The 15,593-nt window shown below is 43.6% G+C and overlaps 1 protein-coding gene across 1 annotated transcript in view; it reads right to left on the reverse strand.

Moving 5' to 3' along the window:
* Window positions 1–15,593, reverse strand: part of ERCC6 (ERCC excision repair 6, chromatin remodeling factor) — a 73,303-nt gene that overhangs the window by 18,036 nt on the left and 39,674 nt on the right. Inside the window, exons 8-11 of the mRNA XM_084794824.1 lie at window positions 13,822–13,957; window positions 4,492–4,662; window positions 3,895–4,071; window positions 114–230 (exon numbers count right to left, since the gene is read on the reverse strand). Coding sequence (XP_084650950.1) covers window positions 114–230; window positions 3,895–4,071; window positions 4,492–4,662; window positions 13,822–13,957 — 601 coding nt within the window. The remainder of the gene's footprint in view (window positions 1–113; window positions 231–3,894; window positions 4,072–4,491; window positions 4,663–13,821; window positions 13,958–15,593) is intronic.

Raw genomic sequence — 15,593 nt, forward strand, 5'->3', positions numbered from 1 at the left:
AGTCACCAGCAAACCAGCCTGCCCACAGTCCTAGGATAGAGCTGTAGGCCTAGTCAGTTACACACACACACTCATGCTTGAGAAATGCTTGGTCACCTCCCAGATTCACACACCTGTTCGTTCTTATCGGGCAAAGAAAGGCTCATCTTGACATCGGATTTCATTCTCCGCAGTAGGTACGGGTTAATGGTGTCTCTTAAGACGCACGCACACTTATAGGCAGTTTTAACCTTTAATGAAAAAAGAGAGAGAAACATTAGCTTAAGGGATACATTTGTTCTTCTCAGTTGATTCCATTTCTTAAAAATTAAAGAATGATCAACTGGTATATAAATTCAACTTAGAAACAATCCAAGTTCTGTATGCTCCCAGGGATGACACCTTTCATCAAAAAAAAAAAATGTACCTCATTAACCAAAACACAGGCTAGGAAAGCTGTTAAATCATGGTTTATCTCTTCTTCTACACTTGTTTTAATTATTACTGTACCATTTAGTTAAGCCTGAAAGTAGAGAGTTATCTGCTCACTGCCCATCCTCTAGGGGAAAAACTAGTTTCAAACAAATCCCCGTTTATAATCTTGTATTCTCCAGGAGGTACAAAGGGCCTGGGCCTTGTGAGGTTAGAGATCAAAAGCTAAGTGTGGGGAGAGCTGCGGCAGTGGGAGTCACCAGCTAATAAGGGGAGATTAGGCTCCAGGGAATAAGTTCAAGAGGAGCCCTGTGATCCCAGAAATCAAAGGTCACGCTGGCCTAAAGTGGAGCATATGGCTCCATAACAGACATGGCCACATGAGAGGGTATTAACTGTACACAGAAAACAAAGACCTGCAGCCTGGGAAGCCACGCCTTCTGCAGCTTGCTTATGGGCAAGCAGAGGCTTCCATTAATTATTGATACTTTTAAAAAAAAATTCTAAGTACATTTAACAATTTAGTAAATTATTATTCCATAGAATAAGAAAAATCCAAAATTTAAACATAAGAAATGTAGCTTTAAGAAAAGAGCTTGAGCATAATAAACACAGAAAAGTTCAGGGTAAACACACTGACATGTTAAAAAGAAAATATTAGGAAAGACCCTCAGTACTCCTCAATCATGTCTGCATCATGTCTGCACACTTGTCTGTATGAAGGTGCTATGTCAACGGGTGTATATAACTACAAAGCACAGGCAGCCCCTGGACTACCAACAGGCTAAACTTTAACGACTTCTAGTTACATCTACCCAGTAAGTTTATCCCTGGGACAATGATAAAAGTTGCCCATAAGGATATGAGGTACAGATGACTTACAATGCTAAGATGTTATATTTCACAGCTGGTCAACCCAGCCCACCGAGAAAGCAAGCACTCTGGTGTTCTAGGTAAGCACTTCCCATCTCCCTGCTGCTGCTTTGGACACTACACCAGGGCTCTGCTGAGGTGTGGTCAGTCTCCAGCTCCCCCTGTCTTCGGCATGGCATTTCTAAGGAAGTGATCTGGTACTTCATGCCCACCTGGTCTCCAGGTCTGTCTCTATTAGTAAAAATACAGGGATGGGGGACAGTTATACCCCTCCTCTTACTCCTAATCCTGATGAGACAAAAGACACCCGCTGAGACTGACAGTAGAGAGGCAGCCCAGCCCAGCCCTGCCTCTGCAGAACGGGCAGACCTTCAGCAAGAAAAGCACAGGTTTCCTGGACCTCAGTGAGGAGGTTCCAGAAGTTGCCTGCCTAGGTTCTTTTTGGTTCTAAAGCTGCATCCTTCTTACAGGCTGGGGTGGCTTGCCCTCAGCTCCTCAGCCTTTGGGGTTGGCCTGGCTCCCTGTCCTCTAGGAGGCTTTCTGGTCTCAGGGCTGGATGTGGACATCTGTAGTTTCAGGCCTCATGGCCCTCTTCTACATGTCCCTTTGCCACAGTCACCTAGCTTACCCAGCTGGGTTCCTAGGGAGGCTTTGGTACTCAGCCGCCTCCCATCACATGAGCCCCAGGCTGACCCAGTAATTACCTGTGGGCAAACTATCTTCACATGATTCAACAACATGTGGCAAATGTGGCCTTAAGTAAAAAGAACAAAGGAAAGCGATGCCCCTCTCACAAGACTTGTCATCCAGAACTAAGTAAATACGCTCAACGGTTTCGTCTTACCAGTTTTGCTTCACAGATACTACATGGAAAATTATAGAATGAAACAGCTCACTAGTTGTGTGTTGTTTCTGTAGTATAATAAAATCTGTACAGCTCTGTTCCATCCAAGACACAAAGCATTCCTTTGCCCAGTGCATCCTCCTGTGTATGGTACCCACCTATTAGTCACAAGCAGTGGATTCAGTTATCAGGCCTGCCTGTCTTAAAGCACAAGGCTCATCTCCACAATGGCAGCATCTGCCAGTGTCTCAGAGCGTACCTCCTACACACAAGGAGGAACTATACACACACATTTCTGAGACAAGGACTTCAAGAAACACACTGTCTGTCCTTTTTCTCAAGATAAGCTTCTCACAAATGACCTGTTAATGCCCGAAGAGAAATGTTAAATCCAGAGTTTAGAAATCTGGGCCAGACAACGTTGCCTAGCAATCCTTGGTAACAGGACAAAGCAACAGGCTCTGCATACTGAGAAAATGCCATGTTCATGATGCTCCTGCCACAAATATGTAGTCTGGGTGTAATGTGGAAGCCATGTGAGACAAATCTTATTTTTGGTTTTAAATTATTCTAAAATGGAAAAATAAAATAACAACAAAGGACAGAGCAAGGATTCAGAGATGGGAGCACTTACAAGTTTATTGATAACCATTTAATCACAAAAGATAAAGCGATTAATATTGGTTTTGACAAGCCTCTGGTTTTAAAGGTATGAAACTGTTTTAATAATAGTTTTCCAAAACATGAGATCACCTTTGGAGGAGGACATTAGCTTGGCTCAGCCAGGACCCAGGAGGGGCATCCCCACCTGAACAGGGAGGCCAATGCCCTACTCACCCCAAGGCTGGGGTCTGCTCCCATAGGTCATGGAATGCCCTCAAGGGAACTCCACCCTCTGAAATTATATAATAACCCCGAACTACCTGTGGCCCAGGCCTAAGGCGTCAGTTGGGTACAGCAAGCTCAACCCTGTTTCCTTTATTCTATCAGCATCTACATCTTGCTTATCCTGACTAAAATGTCGCCTAGATCTCCTATCCCTACTGTGCTATTCTCAGACCACACTACCTTTGTCTTGGTCTGGCTCCTCACTTCCCCCTCAAAAGCCCCAGGTCTTTTAATGTCAGCCTCTTTGTGACTACTTGCAGCCCAAACAACCCAAAGACCTGCCACCTTCCACCTGTTGCCTCACATACCTTCTTGGTGTCCCTCAGCAAGGCCCCGAGTCCCAGCTTCCCCACACCATGTCCCGCACAGTCCAACAGGTTCTTGCGCTGCTCCAGCCACAGAGCACAGCTGTGCTCACAGCCACAGCCCTGACCCTGAATGCCTGCATGCTCTGTGGCCTGTCTTCCCAGGGCCAGGTTAGAGCAGCGGCTCACTGTGTTCTTCCTAGCTTCCCATCTACCCCTTCACACTGTAAAAGGCACACTACCCTGGTTGGCACAGACTGGCTCAGTTTTTTTCAGGATTTCTCACTGCTCTTATGACCACTTCCAATTTTTTTTTCCAAAATTATTTTTAATTTAATATTTGAGTGGCACTTCCCAAGAAAAACCAACACTGAAACTATTCCTTTCCTCTTGTGAAAAGAGAAGTTTTGTCCTAGTGTTTTCCTTACATGATTTTTTTTTTAAATCTTATCTATAAAAATACATTCTACTGAGTAGGGACAATTTCTGACTTTCATCAGCCACCAATTTCTAAGCCTGGCCACTTTCCTTAGCTACAAAGTGCACTGTCTGGGGAACTGTCTAGCATATTACCTGCACAGGGGAAGCATTGGAATATCCTCCCATGGTGATGGGGACGGAGAACTGTTCCATGAACACAGGTAATGTGCCTAGCTTTCCTGGGAAGATGAAGTCGAAGAGCGACCACAGCTCTCGGAGGTTATTCTGCATCGGTGAGCCAGACAAGATGATCCGATGAGGCGTGCGGAACTATGTGGCGAGAAGAGACATCCTTTTATGAAATGCTATCCAACCCCAAAACACTCCCACATAACAGTTGATTAACACGTTTAATAATCATTTTTGTTTGTCCATTATTTTGGTCCTCTCCAAAATGTGCATATTTTGTCCAATTTTCTAACTGCATGTGGATGAAAACACTGGGAAGATATCTCTCTTAGTTCAAGTTAAACAGAACTTGATTCAAGTTAAACAGAACTTAGTTCAAGTTAAACAGAACCTAACAGGATGTTAGGTTACATCCTAACAGCTGACCCTTATCACAAAGGACCGGCATCAAGAATGTTCTACCTTAAGATAAAATTTAATACATGTATCATAAAGCAAATAGTCTATTCTAATATTAAATATCCCTATGCACATGAAACCCCCCCCTGTAAACAGCCATACCTGTTTGCAAGCAAGAGTGACGGCGGCATTTGGATTTCGAATTTTGTGCCCCTCGTCTAAGATGACATAGTGCCAGTCATGTCTGCTGATGTCATCTTGCATCAGTCGAATGTAGGAATAAGAAGTTATCAACACTCCGTGACAATGAGCAATGTCTCGAATCAGCCTCTCCTATAACCACAATAACACCACGAGGGCAGATGTAAGGAAGAAGCAAACAACAAAACAAACAAACAAAAAAAAAAACCCAAACCAAGCAGGGCGTAAACTGACAATCTGAAGGTTAGCCACGGTTGATCATGAGACCACCAAAAGCACACTATAAAAATATAGAAACAACACACACACACAGAGAAAATGTCTGGGCATGTGACAAAAGGTAAAGTTTTCCTTCAAGCATCAAAAATAACTAATTTTTCTGAAAAGAAATGCATAATTCTTAGCAGGGAAAGGCCAAAACCTGTAATCCTGCTTGATCAGGGCTTCAGTCAGCCAATGACTCAAAAAATAAGCTCCCTGGAAGCTGGCCGGGCACACTGGTGGGTGCAGGTGAGGCAGTCCCACAGAAAGCCGCTGGGGCGGCGGGGCCAGAGCGAGGCTCCCTCCACAGAGCATGCTAACATCAACTCCTGGAGCAAGGCCAGAGTGACCACCGGCAACTCCCCCTCTGCACGTGGAAGCTTCCCTGGATCAGGTCCTGGAGCTGGCGAGTGGCGGAGTCGGGACTCAAAGGCAAAAGGACAGCCCGCGCCAAAGCTACAATCATCCAGTACTGGGTTACACTGCTGCTCACAACGTTACAGAAGAAAGTGTAACAGTGAAAATTCTGTGTAGCTTGCATACCATTTCTTTAAAATCCTATTAAACATGAAGTGTACTTCATGTTTAAAAATATGAAATACTTTTAAATAATGAATAGGGGTTTTTTTTAAAAGTATTACTAGAATTTCTGTTTAATTAATAAAACCTGGAGGGAAACCAGGGTAATGAATATGAAAGTGGACCCAAACCTCCACCTTCTCCAGACACTCTCCCCCGCCCTTGTGTGTGTGTGTGTGTGTGTGTGCACGCGCGCGTGCGGCGTTTGTGCTCATATGAATGTGGAAGCCAGAAAACAACTTCCAGTGTTGTTCCTCGGGTTCTGTCTATCTTTTCTTTAAAGAAAGTCTTGGGCTAGTTAGGCCACTCAGTGAGTAAAGGTACTTGCCACCGAGTCTGGTGACTTGAGTGCAACCCTGTAACTCCTGCATGGTGGAAGAAGAGCTCATTCTCACAAGTTATTCTCTGATCTCCCCGTACCTCTCACGCATGAGCACACATGAGGAAGGAAGATAAAACAGCCTTGAGCTTAAAGGACACCTGAACCAGATTGACATGAAGCGCTGACCTGGGAATTAGTGAAGATACCAAGAATTTGCAATGCAAATGGCAGATGTATTTTATTTTGTATTTATTTATGTTTTAAAATGGAATGACACATTAAAAAAGAAAAAAAGACCACAAATCTTCACCTATTTAAGATACTATAACAAACATGGGTAAAGCCCCCAAAGCAATCAGGATAGCTCCAGGCACAGGGCCAGGGAGCTTCTCATGGACAAGGAATGAGACAAGCAAACAGAAGTTTCAAACTGAGGACACAGGACCTGAGCATGCTGTCGGGGCTCCTTCTCACAGCTAGCAGTATGGCTCAGACATAGGGTACTCACTCCTTTACATGCACACACACTCAGATGCACAGACAACCCAGTGGGCAAGGGAGGAAAAAGGGCAGAACTAACAAGAGACAAAGCCAGTCAATCTTAGAGAAAAACCTGCAGGGACAGAGCAAGCCTGTGTGTGACAGCATGCACCCATATCCCAACACTCAGAACGCAGAGAAGTTCCAGGCTAGCCAGGGCTACAGAATCAGATCCTGTCTCAAAGAAAGCCAAAATAATAACAGGCAGCACAAACATAAAAGTAACTCTGAGATTCTTTGACCATAAGACAGGTTAACTCCTGGCAACACCCAGCCTACCTCAGAAGATGATGAGCATCAAAGAACCTCCTTATGGAGATGGCTTTGAATGTGGCAAACAAGCCACTGGCCAAAATGCCCTCGGTTCTGCCACAGACAGAATTCTGCCTAAAAACGGGTAAGCTTGGATGGAGACAGAGTCAGCAGCCAAACTCTGCCAAAACAGGGTAGGAAAGTCCTCAATAGGTCCTGCCTCACAAATATGACCATCAGATATACTGGGCCAGAAGGCTAAAGATGATGCTCCAACGTTAGAGAGAGTTCTGGATGGCTGTTCAGGCATCAAACCGTTTCTGTCATTTTTTCATTTTGGAAGGTACTAACCTGTACTTCTGGTTTACTCAAGTAATTAATTTTTATTCCTTCTCAAATCTCTGATAGGGCTGAAAACCATATAGTTTAGTTTTACAATTAAACTTAGTTGTGTAGGAATTAAGATTTAGGTCTAGATAAATGTTTTAAGTTGATACAGATGAGATATGATAGATATTGATTTACATTCAGAATTTTAGATGCACCAAGATAGGAAAGATGTTTTCTTCAAGGTTGCCAAATACAAATAGCCAAAACACTATGGATATAACATTTATATAACTCCTCACTGTTTCGAGGTTCTTCTTGCTATATGTAGCTTATTGAACATATATGTAATAATACAAATGTATATGTAAAAAAAAGAAAAACAATAAAATAAAATAAATAAGAAAAAAAGTAACTCTTGAAAAGACAAACCAAAGAACTCAGTGTGTACTTTGAAAACTCTCAGTTATGGAAACAATGTAACACTGGTAACACTGCATAGCAGAAACCTTCAACATTTGAGAGAAATAAGTGACAAAAATTAATTATTCAAGCCGAGCAGTGGTGGTGCATGTCTTTAATCCCAGCACTCAGGAGGCAGAGGCAGGTGGAACTCTGTGAGACCAGCCTGATCTACAGAGAGTTCCAGGACAGCCAAGGCTACACACACAGAAACCCTGTCTCAAAAAACAACAATTAATTATTCAAAAGAGAATGAGCACAGGAAAAAAATCAGACTAACTGGGGAGCAAAAGGACTAGAAAAGGGTGTCATGTTCTTCCTAGTGAGAGTGACATCACAAAGGGCATCCTGAGAGCCACAGGGTCCTTCCAACTGTTCCAAGTAATCAGCCAGCACAACTCAGCCTGCTAATCTGAAAGAACTGCATACACACTCCCAGCTCCCACTTTACAGATAAAAGATAAACCCAGCACTATGCGCACCTCATGGGGTTTCTCACCGGAATACAAAAGTAGCTAAGGATGAAAAAGCCTAATAATGCTCACACATTGTTTATAATTCAAAAATCTCCAAAAAGTCATAATTTTATTAATATATCTTAAGAAACTGGGACTTTACTTTTTTTTTCTTTTTTAGGCCAGGCATAGTGGTACATACCTGTAACTCTTAACATTTAGGAGGCTGAGGCAGCAGGCTTACATCAAGTTCTGCCTGCATCATACAGCAAAGTCCTAGCTCAAAGAAGGGGCTGGGGTGGGGTGAGGGGGGGTGTAAAGGCGCTTGCTACTAAGCTTGACAACCTGCGGTGACCTCCCGAAGTCCACAAGGTAGAAAGAGAGAACAACTCCCACAAAGTTGTGCTCATCTCCACATGGCTCCTAAGCTCACTGTCTCACACATACACACACACACACACACACTCACACACACACTCACACATACACAAATACACACACACATACACACATACTCACATACACACACACACACAAATAAAAAATAATAATGTGAGTTGGGCAAGTAGCTTGCTGGCAGGTGCTTGCCTAACACACACGAAACCCTGAGATCAATTCCCAGAACTGAATAAACTGGGCTTGGCTGGTGCACACTCGTGATGTCAGCACTGGGGGAACAGAGGCTGGAGGATCAGAGGTTTCAAGGTCGTCCTCAGCTACACGGTGAGACACCGTCTTAAAACAAGGTGAGCAGACAATGCAGATAGGTGTGCATACGTATCTCGGTGTGGATTCAATAAAGTGTAAAAGGGTACAAAGAGGGCTGAAGGAAACCTGAAGTGGGAAACTGTCTGCTCATGCACCACAGCACACAAGGCATTCAAGGAGCTAAAACAATTGCTTTGCAGACTACACACCAAAGACACAGCAAAGGCTCAATGAGCGTGAACTGTGTTATTGTAGTGGCTACTCTTGAGACGTTCAATGTCCAATGCATAGTACTATACTAATAGCTACTGTGGTGCAAAGCCTGGCAAACATGGCCAGAGAATTAAGACTCACCTCAGTCCACCTCCCTGACAGAGCCCACTCCTTCAGCTGCTGGGGCTCAGTGCAGAGAAGAACCATCTGAAGGAGCGGGCTCCGCTCCCCAGCCTCACCCGTCACCCCGGAACTCTGAGCGACCAGAGCTAATTCCCCCAGTTCTTCCACATCGACATTTTCTACCAAGACTCTAGGCAGGCAGCACCCCGGCTCTTCCCATTTCCTTCCAGGAGATCAGGGGCACCCCACAGCCATGCCAGTAGGTAGAGCATAAAGTGACAGCCACGGAATACTCCACGACTGAGTGCTCTCCAGGTGTCAGCCATATGCACACTGAGAGACGGAAGGAGAACAAGTGTGGTTGCCTGGGGCTTGAAATGAGAGCGGAAGTTAAACCACCACTCACAGTTACGAAGTACTCATCCACTGTGTTTGGCCAAGCCCTGCAAATGCGGGTTCACTTGACTTGCTCATGGACCCTGGGACTTTCAACTGTTGCACAGGTTCACCATGGTCACCGCACTTAGCCCTAAGGTGCCCACTTACCCAAAATGAGTTCTTAAACTCACTTGACATAGCAAGAAGCTTTACCATAGTTAAGCTAACAAGACACTGACCCGCTAACCGTATGCCACTGGTGCAATGTGTAGCGTCTTGTGATTGCCTAAGAACCAAAGCTTATTAGGGCATTCTGCAATGTTAACTATAGAACCACAGAATTCCTGTTTCTACTCTGTTCAAAAAGATGTACAGTGATTATAAAGAACTTTAAAAGATGCTTTACAGAAAGAATAAGAAGTTGTACAAAATGTTCACAATGAAAATTTATTCTCTCCTGGGTAACAACCCATCTATGACTACTGATGTTCACCTGCCTCCATCTCAGAATTCTGTAACTGCCTGGACTGGAGTTTCAATAATAGTGAAGTGTTGAATATTATGGACGTCTCAATCCAAACACTTAAGACAAATCATCTCGGGCGGTTTCAAATTAAAAGCTTGTAAAATATGTAACCTCTCCTAGTTTTTGCAATTAATAGGGTACATCTGCAATTAGCCTGACTTACTGAATGTAGTGCTGTTGTCATTAAAAGATGTCTGAGGAAGTGCCGGCGTTATTATGGAGGCTCAGGAGACCAATCCCTCCTAGAGGGCAAACAGTGGACTGGTAGAAAACAACAGCCATAAATCACACTGTCAGGCAGCGGGGAGAGCCAGTGAAGCACAGGCACATGAAGGCCATTCACAGCAAACACGCGCGGCAGCTTCCCAGGCAGGATTTACTGCACCTGTAATTAATTAAAATTTCCTTCAAGCTAAATCTTTAATAAACAAGGATTTGTGCTGACAATGAAGAAAAAAGGGCTCCAGCAACGTAATTTTACAGTATGCCTTACAGAACAAACAGAACATCTATGGCTTCTTGTATCGGGTGCACATAGCAACTCTGGGCTAATACAAAATACAACACTTTGCTTTATAAATGTGTGCTTAGAATGGGTCTGAATGCTTGAAGGAGCATATGGCTACCCTTTTTATTCTCACTTGTTGTTTTTATTTTTTCCCTCTCTCTCTCAGTTAATATGTATTACATTTATTTATGATTCTCTGCAAGAGAGAGAGAGACAGAGAGAGAGTGTGTGTGTGGGGTCTGTCTGTCTGTCTGTCTGTCTGTCTGTCTAGTTGAATGTGTTGCCACACCATGCATATGGCAAAAGAGGACAACTCTCTGAAGTACGTTTTCTCCTGCCACCTTGTGAGATCCAGGAATCAAACTCGGATCACTAAGCCCATGTGGAAACACTTTTAACCCACTGAGCTATCTCACCAGCCTACGTGCTTTTTAAGAAGTCAAGTGTCTAGCTCCTGTTCAGAAAGTGGGCCTTTTTAAAGAATCAAGACGGAATTCATCAGATGGCCAAGTACTGTTGTGATCTGCTCTTCAACCCTCCTCTGACCTTGCACTTTCCAAAAAGAACTGTAATGCTCCAATTCATTCTTTCCATTTAGGACATGAGAAAAAAGATCTAGACACTGGCATGAACATTTTGTTAAGAGGTATGAACTTTTCTATGTAGAATGTATAATGGTTTGGGGCCATCTTTCTCAACTACTAAGATCAAAGCCTGTGATATGCTAGGTTGCTATCAAGAAATTAAGTGGGTAAGTGTTATCTATCAGGGAACATACAATGTTCTCCATACATGTGCTCAATGCATGTACTCAACAAACCTTCACACAACCATCACATCTCTCAATGATGATCTACACACCATCAAACAAGGCTCAGAGAACCCAGTAAACCAGCAGTTTCAAAATCCATGACACCAGACACATGTGCGCCTCAAACCCTGTTGCAGTAAACAGTGTCCTGAGACTCCAGGCAATGGGTGATTTTTTTTTTCTAGGATGACAGTTGAATTGATCAAAATGATACAAAACTCCTCGGATTATCTAAAATGTCCACAGAATCACCAGATCCTACATATCAGGAAAAGGTGAGAGACAGTGACAGTTATTTCAGAATACAAGCAATCTCTCACTATACATCTTCTGGCAAACTGAAAGGAGAGTTCTTAACCGTTAAATAAGCTTTTCCACACAGTGCTAATGACGCCACCACCCACTGTGCGTTGGTGGGTAAGCACCACAAACTGCCTTTCATTACCTTTTTGTATGTTCTTTCTTTAAGAAGAGCTAATTAACAACATCACACTCTCTTTCTTCCTGAGGCCTAACAATATGAAACACCTGGACTATAGCATTTATACTTGTTCTACAAATAAGTATTAATCAACTCATATACATCTTTTTTTCTGTGAGGGAAAGCAAACAAACAAACTGTAATGACAAGCACTGAGGGAAAGAGACCAGCTGTGTGCATGCATGTGCGTGTAGGCAAAACTCCCTTAGCAGGGGGTCACAAGTTCAAAGCCAGCCAAGGCTACAGAACAAGACTCTCTCAAAAAACACACCACCACAAATGAAAGCAGCAAAAACAAAAAACAAAACAAACAAACAAAAAGCTGGAACTACCAGAAGCCAAAGTGAGACATTATTCCTTAAGGTTTTGCTGTCCCGCCAAGTAAGGGTCCCAAGTTCTTCCAAGAGACTCCCTGTCAGCTGTCTTCCCCCTAGTTAGTCAAGGAAGACTTCTCTTTACATGAGTTTGCGACATGAAGCATGAAGAAATGTCAGGAAGTAGTCAAATGAAAACAGAATGGGAAATGTCTCACATGGGCGATAGACTCTAAGGACAAAAACAACCTGAACCATTACTACTTTCAAACTACTAGAAATCACTTCTTTTAAAGCACAGTATTTGCTCTACTTTGCTAATTGTCTCAATTTGATTGGTTTTCTACTTGTCCTGGGCAAAGGCTTTAGTAAGCAGGGCTCCAACTCACCTGATTTGAGTGATGTATCATAGATACTTCTGATCTACTTCTAGTACACTCTGCGTACCCAAAGTCATGAGGGCACGGGAATTTGCAGGAAAAAGAACACAGAGCAAAATTAGAGACCCAGTAGTTCAGTGGCTGCCGAGTGGCTCTCAAGTGAGGAGAAACCCTGGAGACCGTCATGGCCAGCCTGTATGTCTCACTCAGGGGCTGAGCAGACTCAGGAAATAATGAACATGGACACACTGCCATCTGACAGGACTCTTACTGTAAGCCTGTAAAGTTGGACTGTTGTTTATACTATTTAGTAGCCAAATATTTGTTGGCTTGAGATACACAGTATCTATTCTACAGTGTAGAGACAGATGAGAAGGAAAAGGCAGCCTGGTATAACACAGCTACAGAATTTAGGAGCAAAGGGAAGCCTCCTTCTTGGAAAATCTATCTGTGACTGGGTGTGGCAGCACACGTCTTCAGTCCCAGCACTTGAGACGCAGAGGCAGGTAGTCCTCTGTGAGTTTGAGGACAGCCAGGGCTATGTAGAGACTCTGTCTCAAAACAAAACAACAAAAGATAGATTTGATAGATAGACAGACAGACAGACAGACAGACAGACAGACAGACAGACAGACAGAAGACAGACAAATAAGGAGGAGGTAGTGGTAGCAGCATAGACCTTTGAGCCTAGCACTCAGGAGACAGAGGCAGGTCAATCTCTGTGAATTTGAGGCCAGCCTGGACTACAGAGTGAGTTCCAGGATAGCCAAAACTACAGAGAGAGAGAGAGAGAGAGAGAGAGAGAGAGAGAGAGGAGGGAGGGAGGGAGGGAGGGAGGGAGGGAGGGAGAGAGAGAGAGAGAGAGAGAGAGAGAGAGAGAGAGAGAGAGAGAGCGCAAGCCAAGCAAGGAAACTAAACTACTGGTATCTAGGAAAACCTCGAAGTAGCACGCTGTTTCTCCTGCATCAGAAACATATTTGAAAAGCATAACTACATGTGCACTTATTACTTAATGTTAAATATTCCTTATTCAGAACACGTACATCAGACTTTGAAGTATTTGCATATAGTGCTAAGGTGCCTTGGAACTAGCACCCAGCCTAAACACAAGATCCCTATGTCTCATACGTATCTACAGGTTGCCTGCTGGTAGTTTGTATACAGATAGTTTTGGTGTGCCTGCATTTTCACTGTGACCTGTCACATGAATCATGTATGGACTCTTTATTGCGCAAAGTTTCAGATTTTGGAACATTTTCGATTTCTGATTAGGGATGCTCAATCCGTACGTTACTTTCAAACCCACTCTTTTGCAATTGTTTAAAGCTGCTTATGTGAAACGTCCCTCCAGTCAACAGCCATGCAGACCACCTGATTTGTGACCCCATGAGCACAATCAGCCTTGTGGTCCTCTGTCTGTGGCTAGCTATGTTTTGTCGGACATCAAAACATCATACTACTAGACTATTAGAACAAGAAAGCCTTTGTTCATATCTGTTTGAACAAAGTCTTTGACTTGAACAAAGACTTGAATAGAGCTTCAAGTCAACAATAAATTAAAGTGAAAGAAACATAGATAGGCACATTTTTTTAAAAAGCCAAATATGTGGTGTAGAGGCCAAACAAAAGCAGGCAAGCACTCTAACGTTACCTTTTTGTGGGCATAGGAACCTGTTTCATGCAGAATCGCCACTCTGAACGGAGGCCACCATGTGTGGAACTCTTTCACCCACTGATGCATCACTGTGGTTGGGCAGACAATTATGGTGGGGCCCAGTCCCTCGAACCTGCACCCAAAAGTCCAAGAAGAAAACACAGCCATGAAAGACAGTAGAGAAAGTAGCCAGTAGCCAAAAACAAAAACCCTGAATGGTTCTGAAAGGAAAATAAGGTATGAAAATTTATTGATTCTTTAAGGAAAAAAGCTACTTAAGTTGAAAACAGTAAGGAAAATCTGTGTGAATCCATTCATCACTCAGCAGCTGAAGGACTTAAGAACAAACAAATAAATGGTACACTTGGAAGCCAACATCTAAAGCTAAGAAAAAAATCACTACACAACAGGATACTTTCTCCCTCCCTCCATTTCTTATCAGTCCAGATAACACACAGTGTATCCCAACCTAAGAGACACAGCAGCATCTTCCATCTGTATGAGGCTTTCCAGTCTACCAGACTTCAGCCAGTGGTATTCCAATACATCTTTACTGCTCTAGAAAGCACGCACGACAGACATAGTTCAGAAGCTTGGAAGACTATGTGTCCAGGGTGACATGGCCACTAAGGCTTGGAAGGATGCCTGGAAGCTGGCCGGCTCTGGTTGCTGTGGCCTCCTCTTGCTATGACTGATGGTTGCTGCCTACTTCCTATGCAATGGCAACACAGTGGAGGAGCACCCCAGAGATTTCTCTCCCTAGGGAAGTGCTGGGGTGCTCACTGGGTCACTGCAGAAGGTAGATATGATGTAAAAATGCATGGACAAGGGAGAGTTGAAATATATCCCACACGATACAAACCAGTTATGGACACCATCTGGGCCTGAACACAGCTCTGTACAATCCCAGGCATATATTTAACATTTCTGAACCTCAGTTTCTCATCATAAAGTAAGCTAATAATAGCACTGAATTTACAGTTACTATTGACAGCTAACATCTGTGAGATGCTTACAATAGTGTCATTCAGTGAACACTAAAAGGATTTGTTGAATAAGACAGAGTATCATATAACCGTTAAAACAGTTTTTTGAAGAATATTTAATAGCTAAGAAAGCGCTTATAATAAACTTAAAAAAAAAGAAAGAAAGAAAAAGAAAAACCCTTTTTCCTAACATGCAGGAGCTGGGAGGCTGGTGGAGGCACCTCCCCAGTCTTCCCCCCTCCTGCCTTGCTTCCCTGAGCTCCACTGGGAACAGACATAACTAGCTCCGGGAGACATCTATTTTATGGGGTCCTAGCACTGGTATGCCATGAAGCGAGGATCCCCTCTGTCCACAGGCCAGCAGCACAGCATGCCCCTGAAACTCCCACAGGAAGAACTGCCTGGCTTAGGAAGGAAGAACTCCCACTCCAGGTCAGGGAAGCCACTTTTCTTTCTCTATCCTGCTGTGTGTAATGGAAGTACAAGTCAAAACTCAATAGTGACGTCCCCCTGAGATGCATGCCACCTCTCCCTAATGGCTTTCCAACCCAAAGGACAGAACTGCAGAGCACCAGACCGCAAGTCCAGATGTTGTTCTCTGCTCTATCTTCTTGCTTGCCACCATAAGACACCTGTACAAATTTACATCTCTTCTATCCCCTAAGTCTCCCCACAGGCCACCATCTTTTTCTCCCTGTACAATGTCACTATTCCAATTGTAGCCACTACCATCTCATCTACATCTGGCAGAAAGCAAAATCTGACTGTCTCGTTCCCTCTCTT

Source organism: Acomys minous, assembly GCF_964271855.1.
Source record: "Acomys minous genome assembly, chromosome: 9".
NCBI classification, from domain to species: domain Eukaryota; kingdom Metazoa; phylum Chordata; class Mammalia; order Rodentia; family Muridae; genus Acomys; species Acomys minous.